This window comes from Carica papaya, chromosome 6, assembly GCF_054855325.1.
Source record: "Carica papaya isolate Zhongbai chromosome 6, ASM5485532v1, whole genome shotgun sequence".
NCBI lineage: Eukaryota > Viridiplantae > Streptophyta > Magnoliopsida > Brassicales > Caricaceae > Carica > Carica papaya.
In genome coordinates, this window is record NC_142314.1 from 36,620,624 (window position 1) to 36,639,730 (window position 19,107).

The 19,107-nt window shown below is 37.1% G+C and overlaps 2 protein-coding genes across 5 annotated transcripts; both read right to left on the reverse strand.

Annotated features, from left to right (window-relative positions):
- Positions 1-946: 946 nt before the first annotated feature.
- Positions 947-3,396, reverse strand: LOC148253624 (uncharacterized). 2 transcript variants are annotated; one of them, XM_088222526.1, is made up of 5 exons: positions 3,334-3,396; positions 3,167-3,246; positions 2,912-3,015; positions 2,157-2,633; positions 947-2,006 (listed from the first exon to the last, which is right to left on the reverse strand). In XM_088222526.1, the coding sequence occupies exons 2-5, from the start codon at positions 3,219-3,221 to the stop codon at positions 1,167-1,169; spliced, it is 1,476 nt and encodes a 491-aa protein (XP_088078652.1). In that variant the 5' UTR covers positions 3,222-3,246; positions 3,334-3,396; the 3' UTR covers positions 947-1,166. The 2 variants fall into 2 exon arrangements, with proteins under 2 accessions (XP_088078652.1, XP_088078651.1); XM_088222525.1 differs by having other exon boundaries at positions 2,912-3,246.
- Positions 3,397-3,548: 152 nt separating this feature from the next.
- Positions 3,549-16,099, reverse strand: LOC110825662 (uncharacterized). 3 transcript variants are annotated; one of them, XM_088222523.1, is made up of 8 exons: positions 13,060-16,099; positions 12,495-12,971; positions 11,847-12,341; positions 10,940-11,743; positions 10,323-10,832; positions 9,565-10,041; positions 8,533-9,408; positions 3,549-3,606 (listed from the first exon to the last, which is right to left on the reverse strand). In XM_088222523.1, the coding sequence occupies exons 1-7, from the start codon at positions 15,856-15,858 to the stop codon at positions 8,545-8,547; spliced, it is 6,426 nt and encodes a 2,141-aa protein (XP_088078649.1). In that variant the 5' UTR covers positions 15,859-16,099; the 3' UTR covers positions 3,549-3,606; positions 8,533-8,544. The 3 variants fall into 3 exon arrangements, with proteins under 3 accessions (XP_088078649.1, XP_088078650.1, XP_021911828.2); XM_088222524.1 differs by lacking the exon at positions 3,549-3,606 and adding an exon at positions 7,318-7,489; XM_022056136.2 differs by lacking the exon at positions 3,549-3,606 and having other exon boundaries at positions 8,355-9,408.
- Positions 16,100-19,107: the final 3,008 nt, after the last annotated feature.

Consider the following 19,107-nt stretch of genomic DNA (forward strand, 5'->3'; position numbering starts at 1 on the left):
ATTTTATTACTACAAATAATTTTAGATATAATAGTCTAATAATTAAAATACATACACCGTTACAACTTTTAACACCATTGAATTAGTTGTCACGTTAACCGTTCTCAAGTTACGTCTTCTTTAGCGCTAGAGAACACTAGAAGCCGTGACCTGTTTGACTTGATTTGATTAGAGTTGCAAAACTTCTATCATTTATTTTCTATTACGATGAAGAGAAAAGAGAGAGCAGATAAGAAGACCATATGTTTAGCGAAAATTACAACGCGATCTGTAAGAGTTTGACAAACAACTTGAAAATGTTAGGTACATATTCAATTACGATCGTGAAGAAATATTTCTTTTTTTTTTTTTAAATGTAATCGTTAAGAGTTCGACAGAGAACATGAAAATATCAGGTATAAATTATATTCCGTAACTATTTTTGTAGAATGTGATCGTTAGGAGTTTGGTAGAGAGTTCGGAACTATCAAATACAGATTCTATATGGTCTTGAAAAGATATTTCTTTGTTATTTTTTTATAATATGATCGTTAAGAGTTTGATCAAGAACTTGAAAATATCATATACAGATTCTCTTACGGTCGTGAACATATATTTTTTAAATTGATTTTGTAGAATGCGGCTAGGAGTTCAATGTAGGATTTAGAAATATCAAATACAAATTCTAGTATGATCGTGAATGTAATAGTTAAAAATTCAAGAAATAACTTAGAAATATCAAGTACATATTTTATTACGATTGTTAAAAGATATTTCGTGACTGATTTTGCATGTAGCTAGCTACAAAACTAGAACAAAATGGAGCGTTTTAATTGAAACGAAATAAAATGAAGCTTCTCAATGTCAAAGGAGGAGAAACTAACCAAATGAATTGAAGAAAAGTAAAGTAAAAATTTAGAATTACAAAACAATAGGATTGTATTATGTTGTTAATACAACACCAATGTTCTTGTTTGTATATACATACTTTACTAAATAGGATTAAACTAATAAATACTAATATAATACAATTAGAAATATTACTCTTAATAAAGAATAGAAAAACTGTTCATAAAAATAGACAAACAAATACCGAGCTACTACTTTAATAGAATTATGAATTCTAATATATCACTAATTTATTTTGCGACGATGGAGTTTTACCATCGTAAATAATTTTGATCTGACTAACCGGCTGCAAGCCTTTCTCGGTACAATACGTTTACGGTGACATTGAGATCGCCCTCCCAACGCCACTCGTCACATTCTTTTGTCAGCCATACTCTGCTCAGCAATGGTGTGCTCAAGACTCCTTTACAGAAAAGCACCAATGAATGGCATTCATTGACAATAATTTCCTCCAGTGCAGGAAATTGAAGCCTGCAATTTGATGAGCAGAACAAAAGCAGGCTTGATAAACCATTAAGTTCTATGCGTCTTAATTTCCCAAAAACAATCTCTTCTTCTGTTTCATCTCCCTCAATTGAAACCACTTCTCTTAGCATTTCACACACTCTTATCCTTATCTCTGTGAGCTGTTCCAGTCTTCTGGCAGCTGAGAATGTCACTAATGTCTTCAATGATTTACACTGCCATATATCCAAGGTTTTCAGATTTGGAAATGACACTGAGGATGGTGTTAAGCTTGTCAAACCATCACAAGACCACACTTGCAAGGTTTCAAGATTCTGCAGAGCTGCTTCAAATTGGCTGCCACGGATTCCTACATATCGTATCTGAGGAAGAGTATCTAGCCTTAGATTTCTTATCCGGGTGAATATCCCGGTGTATTTTCCTCCTCCTCGGTATGGTATTAGTTCTGAGAAATAACTGCATCCAATTCCCAACTTTTCCACATCATGTATTCTCTCAAGAAAATCCAGAAGAATGACAGCTGATTTACCATGAAAGCATTGCACCAGAAGAAATTTTGATTTGCAAAATAGGTCTGCCGGAGAAGTGTTGCTACAGGATATCATGGTAATGTCTTCCTCCTTAATTGTCAATATTTCCAAGTTGGGAAGGACCTGAAACAGTCAAAAGAATCAAATATATATTCTTCTTAAATGTTCTTCTGCCTTTTTATCTAGGATCTAAAAAGCTTTGAGAAAAAGTAGTAAGGTTGAGTAAGGTTAATAGAATGGCTTTGAACCAAACACGACGTAATAGTTTAATACCTTTTCAACCAACACAAGAGGCATTTGCGGGTCTGGGAGATGAAATCTACTGTCTTCATATGATTGGATTAGGTGTTCTGGAGAAATTAGCCACAGTTTCTCGCAGTGGTATACATCCAGTCTTTTTAACTTTGGCCATTCAATAGTATGCTTACTGGGGTAGAAACTTTTGAGTTCTGGCAAATTCCAAAATTCTACTGCTGATACTTGAGGAAACACCAAGTTAAGGGGTGCAGTTTCTTCTCCTTCATGTTTTGAAACAATGTACTCCACTCCACAGTTCTCTATCCACAGTTGCTCAAGTTGCAGAAGACTTCTAGCTGCGACAGCCGGGAAAATTGTAGATAGCTTTGGACAGTTTTCGACTTCCAGTATTTTTAGCTCAGACAAGGAGGATGCTGAAATACAGTTGCTCCATATCTGTTTCAAGTTATCTATATGCGAGATTACAACATCCTTAAGCTTAGGGAGCACAACCTACGAAAAACTCATCAAAATGGTTAATTTTGAATTTCCTTAATATGTTTGAATTTAAGAACAAAAAAAACTGATTTCTCATCATGTTGAGTTTATAAGCTTGCTGCTGGATATGAAATGATGGAAAGAATTATACTGAAATCATTCCTGGATAAGAAAACACAACCGTAACAAGAAGGCCTATTCTGATTATTTCGACCAACATGCAGTCAAATAAGTTAACTATAGATGATAAAAAAAACGAGAGATGAGAATTGTAGGAACCTAGTTAATGTTACCTTATCCAAGAAAAGTGATCCCACAGGGTTATCAGTGTCTCCGTTGTCAGAACTTTCAATGTTTCCATCCCCATTGGCCACTAGATCCTGCTCCTTTAGGAACACTGAAGAGAATGTGATCAATTTGGGGCAGTTCTTAATGATAATCTTTTCCAAGGATAGACATTCAAGATCATTGCTTCCCGAACAGAAACTTGTTAGGTTGGGCAAAGACTCAAGAGAAATAGAACTAAGCAAAGGGAATGTCAATCTCACTCCTGGAATTTCCCCAGCGTCTTCTGTCGTAATTACATTTTCCATCAGGATGCATTTACCACTGTAGTTCCAGTCTTCAACTACAAAAGCCTCAAGAAGCAACTCCAGAAACTAAAAGATGATAATTATTTTCAAAAACAAAATAAGGTTCGAAATAGCTTTCTTACACTCCCAAAGCATCTTTTTCATTTTCCTTTCCTGCATTTTTCATTGTTTCTTCACAGGTCGGGAGATTGGTGCTCCTTGAGGTATGCTCCGGAGGTGGCTGATACAAGAAGGTAGATCTTGTATTATCTTTTTGAAAAGGATTTCCTTTCCTTTATTCAATTTAACTGTAGATGAAAGCCACAGGTTCGTATGTTTCTTTGCACTCATTTACCTTCTCCGCGTTAAACCTCCCTACTTTGGATTTCGCAGAACGAGTATATACTTTTGTTTTGCTATTAAGTTTCCAGAAAAATATATGTTAAGTTTCCAGGAAAAAGAAACGGGTGAGTTCTGAACTGACTGAAAAAAGTAAAAAAAAAATGATATGCATAGTATGAATGAGTTGAAATTATAATGTCATAACAAGGAACCAATCTCAGCGAGTTGACAATTTACTGCTATAGAATTAAACAATCAGAAAAACCTGTATACATTGTTTCTAGTTGTTGTTCTTAATCTTTCCATCTGTAGTTTCTGTCTAGACTTGAATATAATCAGACAACTTCAATTTTAAAAAATTCAAAGATCACTGTTACTAGCTAGTTTGTCATGTGCCTCTTATAACACATTCATCTACTTGAATCAGAAAGCCGGTAACCGAAAAGCAACTTCAACAGCTATGGATCGTAAATCAGGACTCTCCACACTATCGCCTGCCATCTTCTTGAACAAGACCCAAGCTTCTGTCTTCTCTTAAAATGCCAACTCCAAAATCTTTTTTTTGACTGTCCATTGCAATTGACAGAACATTTTGGTCTCTAGAAGTCAATAGAATCTTGCATCCCTGGTGAGTCTCTCCGAAAGGAAATTCCCACGTCCTCCAGATCAAGTTTTTCCCCATATGTTCTCTAAAATTATGAGAATCTTCTTCACTTTCTTTAATCTCTCACAAAGTCTATCTGCCTTTTCTGATACAGTCTCTTCCCTCGATCCAAGTAGATGAAAAGCAAAAAACTGAAAAAAAAAGAGCAGAAATGAACCGAAAAGAATGTGTTATAAGAGGCACATGACAAACTAGCTAGTAAAAATGATCTTTGAATATTTTAGAATCGAAGTTGGTGATTAAATTCAGGTCTAGACAGAAGATACAGACGGAAAGATTAAGAACAACAACTAGAAACAAAGTGTACAAGAAAACATGTCTCTAAAGGCTTAAGATCAATTGAGGAAAAAAAAGAAGAAAAATCTGTATAAAGTAAACACGTACAAAATATTTGCATCTCGGTTAGAACATTAACGACCTTCTCAAAATCATCTCATCCATACATGTCATGCCCCCAAAACTAGATACTCAAAAATATGTATCCACCTATCTCTGATCTGATGATACCCCCCCTCTCCACATTCCATTCAAATGTTTATTTTGTTTATTTCCACACCACTCAAAAAATAGTTAAAAGAATAAGTATTACAATTTTCTTCTTTATACAAATCTCACACCAAATCCAAAATTCATCCCTAACCGTACCTGCAGTAACTCAATTGATATCCAACAATCCGTAAACTATAGTCCAAATATTATACACCACCGGAGACCGGAGAAGGATATGTGTAGCACCCGGAAAGAAGGAGGGGAAGAAAAAAGAGAAAAAAAAAAAGAAAAAAAAAAAAAAAAAAAAAAAAAAAAAAAAAAAAAAAAAAAAAAAAAAGAAGGGGGGCCACGTCAGCAGCTGCGTCAGCAGCCACGTCAGCAGTCCCGGCCAACCAGTGCCTGCCACGTGGCAAGATCGCGTCACTCCGAAAGGAGCCACGTTGGCGATCCGCGTGGGTGCGATCCGACGGCCCAGATCAATCACGCGATCGGACGGCCCAGATTCAATCGCACGGACGGCCCAGATTCAATCAAAAACGAACGGCCCAGATTAAAACAAAATGAACGGCTGTGATCAAAAGGCAAGGGGTTATAAATAGAACCTCCACACCAGACCACAAACCCTAGCCGCCAGCCGCTCGCCGGAGAAGACGAACCAGAGGCCGACCGCCGCCACCCGCCGCCACTCGCCGCCGCACCGGGGAAATTTCCGACCGCCGATCGAGGTAAATTTCATACCCCCGACTCGTTTTTCCCCACTGATTCCTCCTATGGCCAAATCGAAACCGAAATCCCGGCCGAACGGCCGGAATACGCGGCCGAAGCCCAGCGGCGCCGCCGCGCCCCCTCTCGGTTTTTGCCTCCGACGAGGCCCTTCCCGGCCTCCGTTCGATGCAATTTTTATATCACCGTGATCACCATTCTTTTCTCTACAGGTTAACCGAAGCCAAATCACCAAAACACGAACTTCGCCGGAGAGTCGCCGTACCCGAGAGCGCCGCCGCCGGTAAGCTCCGTTTTTCCGTGATTTTTTGGCCCCCCGAGGGCCCTAGGGTTGTTTTCTGACAAGGACCAATGCGAGTGTGGCCGAATTCGGCCAAAAAACGGCCGAAAACAGTCAACCCGAGGCGACTCGCCGCCGCCAGCGGCGGCGCCGTCGCCGGAGCACGGCGGAGCCGCCGTGCCGGAGTTGCGATTTGGGCCGAAAGAGGCCCTGGGCCTAATTTGGATTTTTTTGGAACCCGTGCAGGTACTGTGAGCGTGTTTCAGTTCCCCGGGAAAAATTCAGGGGAAAATTAGGGACAGCCTGCAGGCGCACTGTGAATCGTATTCGGATCCCGAAAACAGGTAAGGACCCCTCACCCTATTTCCTATCACGGTATTAAAGTTCAAAATGATAAAATGGTATTTCTTGAATTAACGCATGTGTGAAATTGCTTAAGGTTGCTAATGGAGCCCGAGTCTAGTGTGATTGATGATTTACTGTTAATTGGCCTGTTTTACACTGTTTTACAGCTTTAAATGCATTATGGGGTTTGATGTGTTCATTTTACAGATTTGTGTGCATATACTACGTTTTTATTAATTATGGGTTGAATGACTGAAAAACTGATATTGTATGTTGTCTGTTGGTATGAATTACGATTTGCTTGTTTAAATGTGAATTGATGATGTTGATTGAGGAAAAGGAAAATGAAAGATTGTATAGACTGATAATTGTATTATGGGGGTCAGCCTGACTAGATATCCTGGGAGATGGTGGACGGACCGGGTCCGTAGGGAACCCTACCGGGATTGTGGTCTCACATGCCGGACGGGGTATGGAGATCTTATGGTTTTGGCGCCCATACCGGACGGGGTATGGGGACGGCCCGTTTCACCCTCATACCGGACGGGGTATTGAGGTTTATGGTTTTGGCGCCCATACCGGACGGGGTATGAGGACGGCCCGTTTCACCCTCATACCGGACGGGGTATTGAGGTTCATGGTTTTGGCGCCCATACCGGACGGGGTATGGGGACGGCCCTGGAAACTGATTATGAATGTTAAAGGTTAACGGGTAGCGGAACCCCTATGGACCCCCACGGATACTAGTAGGCTGGTAAATGAGAAAAATGGATATGTTGTACAATGATTGAATTACAAGAGGCGTGATAAGTGTTATGTTTTACAGCTTAGATTATTAAATGATTATGATGATGTTATTGTTTTTCTCATATTGTTTTCATAAATTCCACCAAGGTAAGTGGATGGTAAAGGTTTTCATGTTAATAAACGAGTTTATTGTAAATTGTGCTCCATTGGTCTTTTTGTGGTTTTCTACCCGCCTTTATTTCCGTGACGGTGAGATATCGTGATGTTCTTACTGGGCTAGTGTAGCTCACTCCTTAATTAACCATTTCAGATCAGGAAGACATGGTTCCCGAGCCCGTTCCGCAGGAGGACGACGAAGGGGATGCCTAGAGACTCTGTAGACATACGCATAGTCTTATTTTCGAGTTCCTCTCTTAGTTAGTTTAACCTTTTATATTTTAAGTACGTTTGTTTGGTTTTTCGTGTAAGGGATGTTAATTGAAATTTTGATCTCGCTTCCGCATTTGATATATTTAAATACTCATTTCATTTTAATATTTTCCGGGGCCGTTACAATATGATTACAAGATTCTACTGCTTTCTCGCACATGTAGCAACTATTAACCATAATTTTGTGCCTTCTCATCGACATTGCAATGGTAAGGATACATTTCTGACTTGCTTTCCGTGTGAAGAAAACAACTCTTGGTGGTGCCTTCACTTTCCAAATCTGTTGAGTCGGAAATCTATCATGTTATGCATGTCATTTGCTTTACAATAAGCAATTACTTTTTTCGGTTAGTTCAGAATTCACCCGTTTCCTTTTCTTGAAAACTTTACATATATTTTCCTGAAAACTTAAAAAGCAAAATAAGTTGTTGGTCATTATCAGGGTTCGAGAGTATATACTCGTTCTGTGAAATCCAAAGTAAGCAGGTAGCAACAAACAGTTTAACGCGGAGAAGATAAATGAACCCAAAGGAAGTTATGAATCTGTGGCTTTCATCAACAGTTAAATTGAATAAAGAAAGAGAATTTTTTTTTTTTTTAAAGATCATTACAGTAAGAATATTATCTCAACTGTTGCCTAAATGAAAAAAAAAAGTTAATTAGTTATCATTTGATTTTTGATTAACTATTTCATTTTTTCCCACTAATTTTGGTAATTACAATTACGTGATCTTTTATATTTAAATTACTTTTATTTCACACTAAAATTTTTTACTTAAGTTTTATAAATTTTTCTATGTAAATTTAATGCAAAAATCAACTTTCTCTAAATGAAATAACGATTTCATTACATTTGATTCAATTTTATTATATTTCGTTCTAATTTAAATCTTAATCATTCAATATATAAATTTCAGTAATAATTTATATATTTAATGTATAATTAAATAAATTTTATTAAATAGATATTTTTTGAAAATATCATATACAGATTCTCTTATTATCGTGAATAGAGATATTTTTTGGTTATTTTAGTAGAATGCAATAACTAGGAGCTCGGCAGAGAGTTTGGAAATATTAGGTACAGATTCTATTACGGTTATTGGAAGATATTTCTTGGTTGTTTTTGCATATAGCTATAAAACTAGAACGAAATAGAGCATTGTACTTGGTGATGAAATAAAATGAAGCTTCTCATGTCAAAGGAGGAAAAACTAAACTTACCTCACAAAAAAAAAAAACAATGAGAAACTAAACAAATGAATGGAAGAAAGCAAGTAAAATTTTAGAAGTACAAAATGATAGGATTGCATTGGAACTTACAATCGAGTTTCACTATTGTATATGGCGTCGATCGGATGTACCCGCTGCTAGCCTTTCCTGGTACAATATGTTTACAGTGGCATTAAGATCACCCTCCCAACGCCACTCATCATATTCTGTTTTCAGCCATACTCTGCTCAGCAATGGTGTGCTCAAGACTCCTTTACAGAAGATCACAAACCCATAGCATTTATTGACAATCATTTCCTCCAGTGCAGGAAACTTGAGCCTGCAATTTGATGAGCAGAAACAATACAGGCTTGATAAATCATCAAGTTCTATACATCTTAATTTCCCAAAAACAATCTCTTCTTCTGGTTCACCTCCCTCAGTTGAAATCATTTCTCTCAGCATTCCAGACTCTCTTATCCTCATCTCTGTGAGCTGTACCAGCCTTCTGGCAGCTGAGAATGTCACTAATGTCTTCAATGATTTACACTGCCATATATCCAAGGATTTCAGATTTGGAAATGAGACTGAGGATGGTGTTAAGCTTGTCAAACCATCACAAAACCACACTTCCAAGATTTCAAGATTCTGCAGAGCTGATTCAAATTGGCTGCCACGGATTCCTACATGTTGTATCCAGGGAAGAGTATCTAGCCTTAGATTTCTTATGCGGGTGAATATCCCAGTGTATTTACCTCCTCCTCGGTATGGTATTAGTTCTGGGAAATAACTGCATCCAATGCCCAACTTTTCCACATCATGTATTCTCTCAAGAAAATCCAGAGGCACGACAGCTGATTCACCATGAAAGCACTGCACCAGAAGAAATTTTGCTTTGCGAAATAGGTCTGCCGGAGAAATGTTGCTATAGGATATCATGGCAATGTCTTCCTCCTTCAATGACATGGTTTCCAAGTTGGGAAGGACCTGAACCAGTCAAAATAGAATCAAATATAAATATTGGTCTCAAATGTTCTTCTGCCTTTGAATTTTATCTATCATCTAAAGAGCTTTAAGAAAAGTAATAAGGTTGAGTAAGGTTAATAGAATAGCTTTGAAACAAACAACATGATAGTTTAATACCTTTTCAACCAGCACAAGAGGCATTTGCAGGTCTGGGACATTAAGTCTACCGTCTTCGTATGATTGGATTGCGTATTCTGGAGAATATAGCCATAGTTTCTCGCAGTGGTACACATCCAGTCTTTTTAACTTTGGCCATTCAGTAGTATGCTTACTTGGGTAGAAACTTTTGAGCTCTGGCAAAGTCCTAAGCTCTACCGATGATACTTGAGGAAACACAAAGTTAAGGAATGCAGTTTCGTCTCCTTCAAGTTTTGAAACAATGTACTCCACTCCACAGTACCCTATCAGAAGTTGCTCAAGTTGCAGAAGACTTCTAGCTGCAACAGCTGGGAAAACTGTTGATAGCTTTGGACAATTTTGGACTTTCACTATCTTTAGCTCAGACAAGGAGGTTGCTGAAATGTAGTTGTTCCATATCTGTTCCAGGTTATCTATATGCGAGATGACGACTTCCTTAAGCTTAGGGAGCACAGCCTATGAAAAACTCAACCAAATATGTCGGCTCGTTAGTTTTTAATTTGCTTAATATGATTGAATTTAAGAATGAACAAACTGATTTCTCATCATTTTGAATTTACAGGCTTGCCACTCGATATGAAATGAAGGAAAGAGCTATACCGAAACTATTCCTGGATAACACAACCATACCTAGAAGGCCTATTCTGATTATTTCGATTAACATGCAGTGGAATAAGTTAATCACATAGATGATGAACAATGAGAGAGGGGAATTGTAGGAACGTAGTTAAAGTTACCTTCTCCCTGAAAAGTGATGTAACAGGGTTATCAGCATCTCCGTTGCTAGAACTTTCAATGTTTCCATCACCAGTGACCCCTAGATCTTGCTCCTTTAGGAACACTGAAGAGAATGTGATCAATTTGGGGCAGTTCCTGATGGTAATCTTTTCCAAGGATAGACATTCAAGATCATTGCTTCCCAAACAGAAACTTGTTAGGTTGGGCAAAGACTCAAGAGAAATGGAGTTAAGCAAAGGGAAGGCCAATTTAACTCCTGTAATTTCCCCAGCATCTTCTGCGGTAATTACATTTTCCATCAGGGCGCAGTTCTCTATTTTCAACTCTTCCAGTTGATCTAGGCTATGTATCATGGAGGGACACATTAGGTACCTCAAGTTGTTACAGTTTTGGACTTCCAGGAATTTCAGGGTTTTGAAGTTGAAAGGTATTGATGGGCTCCTACTCCACATTTCCACCAACTCTGGGAACATTGAGAGCTTCAAATGCTCTAAGCTGTTATATCCAACCTACCAAGACAAATAAATTGCAGAAGTCATCAATGACAAATATATACAAGTAATATTGTACATAAAAAATAATGTATATATCCATATGTTGATAAATCAGATCTTACCATCTCTGAGGACATCTGTTTTATGGTGGTGTTAAGGTCACCATTCCAGTTCCCTTCATTGTCTCCTTCAGTCAACTGTACTCTCTGCAGATTTGGCGTGCTCAAGGCTCCCTGAGAGAAGAACTTCATCCTTGGGCATCCTCTGATGATAACTTCTTCCAAGGATGGAAATTCGAGAGGGTAATCTCCGAAGCAGAAACTTCCAAGACTTGGTAAACAATGAAGTTCTAAAGATTTCAATTTTTTTAATACAATCCCGTCTTTAACTTCACCCCCAAGGTAAACTATGATTCCTTCTATCATTTCACAATCAGATATTCTTAGCTTTTGGAGTTGGACTAAGCTCCTGGCTGTACACTGTCTCACTAAACTTACTAATCTACCACATTTTGATACCTCGAGAACTGTCAGATTCTTGAATGTTATCGACTCTACTTGTTCAGGCCTTAAGCATGGAAGAACAAGGCCGGGTTCATCTTCCTCCTTCAATAGATGCTTTAAATCAGGGAGTTTAGACAACTTTAATTCACTTAACTTAGTCAGTCTCCCTGCAAGCATTTCATCCCTAGCACACTCTCTAGATTGAAATATGGACTCAAAAGGGGCTTCACTAATATTAAGCTTTTCAAGAGCTGGTAGTAACTGAATGAAACTGAGGGAAGGAAGGATAGGTCTCTTAAGAAAGTCTGTCAGTTCAAGAACTTTTAATTTGCATAAGTATGCGGCTGAAAATTTTCCATGCCATATCTCTGTAATGGCATCAATTCTCTGCAACTTCAACTCCTCCAGGTTAGGAAAGGTCTCCTGAAAGATAAATTTTCATTATTAATGAAACAAGGTGTTCTACTTATCCCTCTTACAACATGCGGAGAAGTTGTTAAAAGTTAAGATAGTACTTTTCTCATACCTCATCAACCAGGAAGAGAGGTTGTTGATTTGAAATCTCTGTTTGCTCACCTCTTTGTGTTTGTAGAAACCAAGGAGCTCCTGAAGCAAATACATTCACTTTGTCACACCCATGTAAGTGCATTCTTTTCAGCAATGGCCATTCTGTAGTATGCATTCCAGGGTATATACTTCTGAGTTCTGGTATGTCCCAAATCTCCAAGACCGTTACTTGAGGAAATACAAACTTGGGGATTGCTGATCTTGATTCCGGATGCTCAGCCCCTAGAGGTTCAAATATTGATTTTAATGAGGGGCAGAGATGTACCCGCATCCGGTCTAATCTCTGGAGCCTGTTTATCATATTAGATGGAAAGACAGTTAATAGTTTTTTGCAGTTCCATACTGCAAAGTAATCTAGTTTGGAGAAAGCATCCGGGGAGAGTTGGCTGTTCCATAGTTTTTCCAAGTTATCCATCTCCTCAATTAATAATCTCTCTAAGTTGGGTAGCTTGACCTGTAGAAAATAGTAATTATTTTAACAATACAAATAATCTGAGATGGGGTACAAGGGAAAATGGTAGAGAGATTTCAAGTTTTAGACTTCAGAATTGCAATTGCAGAATTAAGAATGAAAACAAAACAGGGAAAAGAAGAAAGATTGAGTCACCTTTTCATTAAAGAGAGGTATTGCTTCTCTTTGAGATTCTGCTGCCAATATTCTCTGATCCCTTGCAGTGTTGGAGGTAAATGACTCCAGTTCAGGGCATTTCTTTATCACCAACCATCTCAAGGATGGAAAGTCAGTTAAACTTCTAGCACAAAATCCAGTAAGTTGGGGAAGATTTTCAAGCCTCAGGTCATATAGTTCAGGGAAGAACAATTCATTCATGTTTCTTTCATCATGTAACCTTTCTGTTACTATGATCTTTTCCACCGACTTACAATCACGTACTACAAGTGTTTTGAGTTGCAGAATATTTTTAACCATAGATGATGAAAACACATATTTTAAATTGTCGCAACCCTCCAAAGTCAAGGTTTTCAGCTTCTTTAGGCAAGAAGCTACTGCTGAGGATTGGTCAGGCCATATCTTTGCTATGTTCACGGATGACAATTTCAAGTCTTCCAAACTGTGGAACAGAATCTGCATGCATTACAGGTTTGTATTTTTATGGTAAGGCAGAAAAAATATGGAACCTTTTAGCATAAATAAGCAAACCCAAAAATAATACCTTTTCATCCAAAAGTAGCATGGAATTTGATGTTCTACTTTGAAATGTTGGAGACAGTTGTTCCTTGTAGTGGAAGCTAACGAGTTTCTGTAGATTTTGTAGGGTCAAGGACCGTAATTGACGAAGCTCAATCTCAGATGTTTCATTATCAACAGAAGGAACCACTCTTTCCTCCGTGACAATCCCTGCTATGTTCTCACAATCCGTAATTTCAATTTCCTCAAGTTGCAGAAGGCTCTTGAAAACGGACAAAGGGAATAGCCTCTCCAGTTTTTGACAATTTCCCACTTTTACTTTTCTTAATTTGCTGAAACATCCCACTCTAAGTTTCCCATGACATATCTTCTCAAGGTTGATCAAATTCTGGACAAACAATGACTCTAAAACTGGAAAAGCATTTGAACTAAACCATGGCTCCTCCATAGAATTCACAATGTATCGAATCTTAGGACTATTATTGAGGTGAAGATGCTTCAGTCTTGGAAAACCTTCCTTATCCAGTTCCCAAAGAATACTTCCTCCATCCTGCATTTCATCTAAATATAGATCTTCAGTTTTTTTCAACAACTTACAGATCCCATCATCCCATTGAAGGCTTGTACAGCTTTTGAGTTTCAATGTTCTTGAGGTTTCATACTTAGCAGTCCAGTCAGAAACATCTCCTATAAATATTGTAAATCGGTCCAACTCCTCGGAGAATAAATCTTTGAGCGTAACTTGTGCGTCTGGAATATGTATCTCTAGAACTGTAAGTTGAGGCAAATGCCTTAACTCTGAAAGGCTAATATTACTTGCCTGGTTGTCAAGGTCTTCAGTATCCCATCTGTTAAAGCTGTTGCCCATGTAAAGCTGCTCTAGTCGTGACAGGTTCGACATGATACCTGCTGGAATTAGTCTCAGCTTGGAGCAGTTACTCAAATCTAACAACTGCAACCGAGTCAATTGTCCTAAATCCATTGGCAGTTGTTCCACATTAGATTCTACAAGGCTGAGAATTTCGAGTTTCTTCAACTTTCCTATTATGTTGATGTCTCCCAATACACAGTGATCAAGACACAAGGTTCGAAGATTAGCTAGCTGATGAATTGAGGGAGGTATTGACGAGAGATTCACTTCAGTCAAATCAAGTACTCTAAGTTCCTTTGTCTCTGCAAAAAAGTTGTCCGGGATGCTCAAAGAAGGATCCTTATTGCCGATATAAAAGAACTTCAATCTTGGGCACTCTAGCTCTTCTGGGAACTCCCTGATATCATTATAAAACAGTGAGATACCAGTGCAATCTGCATTAGGCCAATCTTTTGGTCTAACCACATTTCTCAATACCGCAAACATATGCCAATCGCGAGCTGCCACAGATACTGCAACATCACGGACAACATCATGTATGGCGAATTCTTTACTGTTTGAAGCTTCGAGTAGCAAACCAGAAGCTTCGAGATTGCTCAGCAAAGTGTGTACTCTATCTTGTGCCTCCTCAACTGTATCAGTATGTTGGAACAAACCCAAGCCAATACCATATTTCAACAAGTCTATAATCATAGGAGAACCCATAGCAGCACAGAGCAAGAAAGTTGACTTAAGTTCTTCACTTTCCAGGTGATTGTAACTCAACTCTATAGTTGAATATACAACTGCCTGCATTCCAGTGAAGTTTCTTGAGGAGGGCCTTGTCAGTTCTCGAAGAGCGTTCTTCCACAAGGGCAGACTTTTGTTTTTCAAAGCTCCTGCAACTGATACAATGGCAATTGGCAAACCTGCACATTCCCTTACAACTTCAGTTGCTGTAGACTGCAATTCAGAACTTTCAACGATATCTCCTGTAATGTTCTTGAACAGCTCCCATGCTTCATTTTCCTGTAAGATTCCAACTGCAAAATTTTTATGACTATTCATTCCACATGACAAGACATTGTGATCCCTTGATGTCAACAGTATCTTGCATCCCGGGTGAGCCTCTCCAAATGGAATTCCTACTTCCTCCAAGTCAAGTCTCTCCCACAAATTGTCTAAAATTACCAGGATCCTCTTCTCCTTCTTCAACCTATCACAAAGCCTATCTGCACGACCTGATACACTCTCTTCACGAAATTCCAGACCTAACTTGTCTGCAATTTCTCCTTGAATCTTCTTAATGTCTTTCCTCTGCGAGACCTCTGCCATGACCACCATGTTGAAAATTCCATCCTGCTTGGCTTTCTTGGCAACTTCTTTAACCAGTGTGGTTTTGCCAACACCTCCCATCCCATACACTCCGACCATGTTGACATTGGGATCCTTTAAGGTCTCTGTAATTCCATTCATGGTGTGCTTTCTTGACTCAAATGCTTCGTAACCTTTCGAAGCTGTGATCCAAATCCCTTGCGGAAGACCACGATACGAGACTTTATCAAACTTTCCTTCTTCCTGGAGTTTAACAACACTTTTGCTCTCCTTTGCTGCTCCCTTTCCAGCTCGATAACGGGACCTTAAGCCAATACATGACCTTCTAAACCATCCCTTTCGTGCAAATTCCTCACCTTCAGAGACAATTTCCTCTGCATCTTCGATGATCTTGTCCGCATATTTCATCCACCTTGCCACAGCAGCTTCAATCTCTTCCCCTTTTCTTGTAGCATCATCAACAGAATGTTGCACCATGTCTCTTTCATCTTTTAGTTTCTGGAGTTGCTTCTTGAGGCTTTGCAGGTTGCTTTTGTAGTTGAAGACATAACCAATCTGTCGTCCAATGGGAGCGACCGAATGGTCTAAAATTACAGAGGTAAATGCAGTAACAAACTGCAGAGTTATCTGCGCAGCCATTTTCTCCTCTTCTTTTTACTGTTTCTTTGAACAAGACCGTGAAGGAAAGGCCAAAAAGAAAATGAAAGACAGACAGAACACCCGGAAATACTAGTTACAGAACACTTATGAATTTGTTAAGAAAGATTTGGATTCAAAATTCCAATCCTACAAAAAATTAGGGGTAGGAAGCAATGACCAAAACTTGCTCATATTGCTGAAATGATCAAAACTTATTGCGGTCAATTCCCTATTGCCAAGCCAAAGAACCAGATTAGAAATTTTTTATAAAAAAAAAAAGTCTCTTTTTTTTAAATTTGTTTAATTCCATGGTTTTTGTTGACTTCTGGGTCTCTCAATTTAACTTGGAGAAGTGAAGAAAATTCCAGTTTATTGTATATAATTCATTATTTGTCTCTATAGGTGTAAAATAATGTCAACATCTCGTTTTTGCTTGATCATTCATTGTCAAAGTGGACTTTCATATATACATATATATATCGGGATGTGTGTTCATATTCATTTTGTTTTGGCAAGAGGGCATGCACCAAGTTGCTGCTTAAAAATTAATCCACTTGATAGTAATTCAAACCAAAGACTTTTTTTTTTTTAACATTGCTCAGCCACCTCTTGACAACAGCTTCAATCTCTTCCCCCCTTTTCTCATAGCATCATCAAAACCAGTGACAAACTGTAGAACTGTCTGTAGATCCATTTATGTCCTTTTTTTCTTTCTTTTGCTTTCTGGTTACTGGTTTTCTGATTCAAGTAGATGGAGAAGAAAAACAGGGAGGAAAAATGAACTGAAAAGAATGTGTTGTTAGAGACACATGACAAATTAGCTTGTAACAATGATCTTTGAATTGTTTAGAATTGAAATTGTCGATTAAATTCAAATCCAGACAGAAAGATTAAGAACAAGTAGAAACAAAGTATACAAGAAAACAAATCTTTAATGGCTTCAGACCAATTGGAAAAAATAAAGGAAGAAAAGAAATTTCCAAGTTTCTGATTATTTAATTCTTGGTTCCCTGTCATGACCTTTTCTTTAAGATAAAAAGAAAGTGTATTAAGTAATACGGCACCAAAAGAGTGTCACCCGTATACAAAATATTTACACTTCGGTGAAAACATCAATGATCTTCCCAAAATTTACTCACTCATATATATCATGCCCCAAAATTAGAGACCTAAAATTATATATCTACCTATCTCTAATTCTTACTATAACTCCACACACTCTTCAAACACTCTATTGTTCATCTCTTTCTATGCTACTCAAAAAAAATACTTAAAAGAAACAATCTTTACAATTTTCTTCTTTATACAAATCCCACCTCAAACCCAAATTTCATCCCTAACTTCATCTGCAATAACCCAGTTGATATCCAACAGTTCATAAACTATAGTTCGAATACTATACTCCACCGGACACCAGAGAATGATATAATTACAAGATTCTGCTGCTTTCTTGCAAATGTAGCAACCATTAACCATAATTTTTCCCATTCTCATTAACTTATCAATGGTAAAGATACATTCTTGACCTGCTTCTCTTGCGAAAAAAGCAATTTTCGGTAGTGCCTTCACTTTCCAAATGTGTTGAGACAGAAATCTGTTTCTTTACAATAAGCAATTACTTTTTTCAGTCAGTTCAGAACTCACCTGTTTCTTTTTCCTGGAAACTTAAAAGAAAAATAAGTTGTTGGTTCTTATCAGGGTTCAAGAGTATATACTCGTTGTGTGAAATCCAAAGTAACGAGGTAGCGAAAGGCAGTTTAACGAGGAGAAGGTAAAAGAATCCAGAGAAAGAGACTTTCATATATACATATACATATTATATGAACTATGACATGTATAATCTGTGGTCCTTATTTGTTTTTGCTTGATCATTGATTGTCAAGGTAGATTTTCATATATACATATATATACATATATAAAAGAATCCAGAGAAAGAGACAAATCTGTGGCTTTCATCTACAGTTTAATTGAATAAAGAAAGAGAAATTATTTTTCAGAAGGATCATTACAATAAGAATGTTATCTCAGCATCTGGCTAAATGTTAAGCATAAATTGTTGTTTGATTTTTGATTTATTCTTTCACTTCTTTTTTTTTTTCTTTAACTAATTTTGGTACTTAAAATTATTTAATCTTTTTATATTTAAATTACTTTTATTTCGCGTTAAAATTTTTTATTTAAGTTTTATAAATTTTTCTGTGTAAATTTAATACACAAATCAACTTTTTCTAAACGTAATAACGATTCTGTTACGTTTAATTTAATTCTATTATATTTTTGTTATAATTTAGATATTAATTATTCAGTATGTAAATTTTAGTAATAATTTATGTATTTAATATATAATTAAATAAATTTTAGTTATATCTTTTACGTTAGTTGATTTAAAAGTTTTGTATAACTTTTAAATTATGTAAAAAATATTAATTCGTTTTACAATAATCATTTATTTATTTGTATTCGCTTTGCAATAATTATTTATTTATTTGTATTTAATAAAAAATATTATAATAATCTCATAATTATAAACATTAATTTTTTAGTTACTAAATATATATTTTGTTATTAAAAATAATTTTAAATATAATAATTTAATTAAAACGCATACACCGTTACAACTTTTAACACTGTCAAACTGGATGTCATGTCAACCGTTCTTAAGTCTCTTCTTATTTAGCGCTAGAGGCCATTACTTGTTTGACTTATTGCAAAGTTTCTACCCTTTCTTCTCTATTACAGAAAAGAGAAAATAAAGAGAGAAAGCAGATAAGAAGGTCGCCTATGCAGCGAAAACTATAATGTGATTGTTAGGAGTTCGGCGGAGAGCTTGGAAATATCAGGTACAAAATCTATTACTACCGTGAAAAGATATTTTTTGGTTGTTTTTGTAGAATGTGATCATTAGGAGACTGGCGGAGAGCTTGAAAATATCAGGTACAAATTCTCTTTCTTGGTTGTTTTTGTTTGGTAGAGAGGTCAGAGATATCAAGTACAGATTCTATTACGATCTGAATGAGATATTTCTTGGTTGTTTTTTTAGAATGTGATCGTTAGGAGTTCGATTGAGGACTTGGAAATATTAGGTATGGATTCTTTTACGGTTGTGAAAAGATATTTCTTCGTTGTTTTTGTAGAATGTGGTCGTTAGGAATTCGGCGGAGAGGTTGGAGATATTAGGTACAGATTCTATTACGGTTGTGAAATATATTTCGTTGTTGTTTTTATAAAATGCAATTGTTATAATCCGAC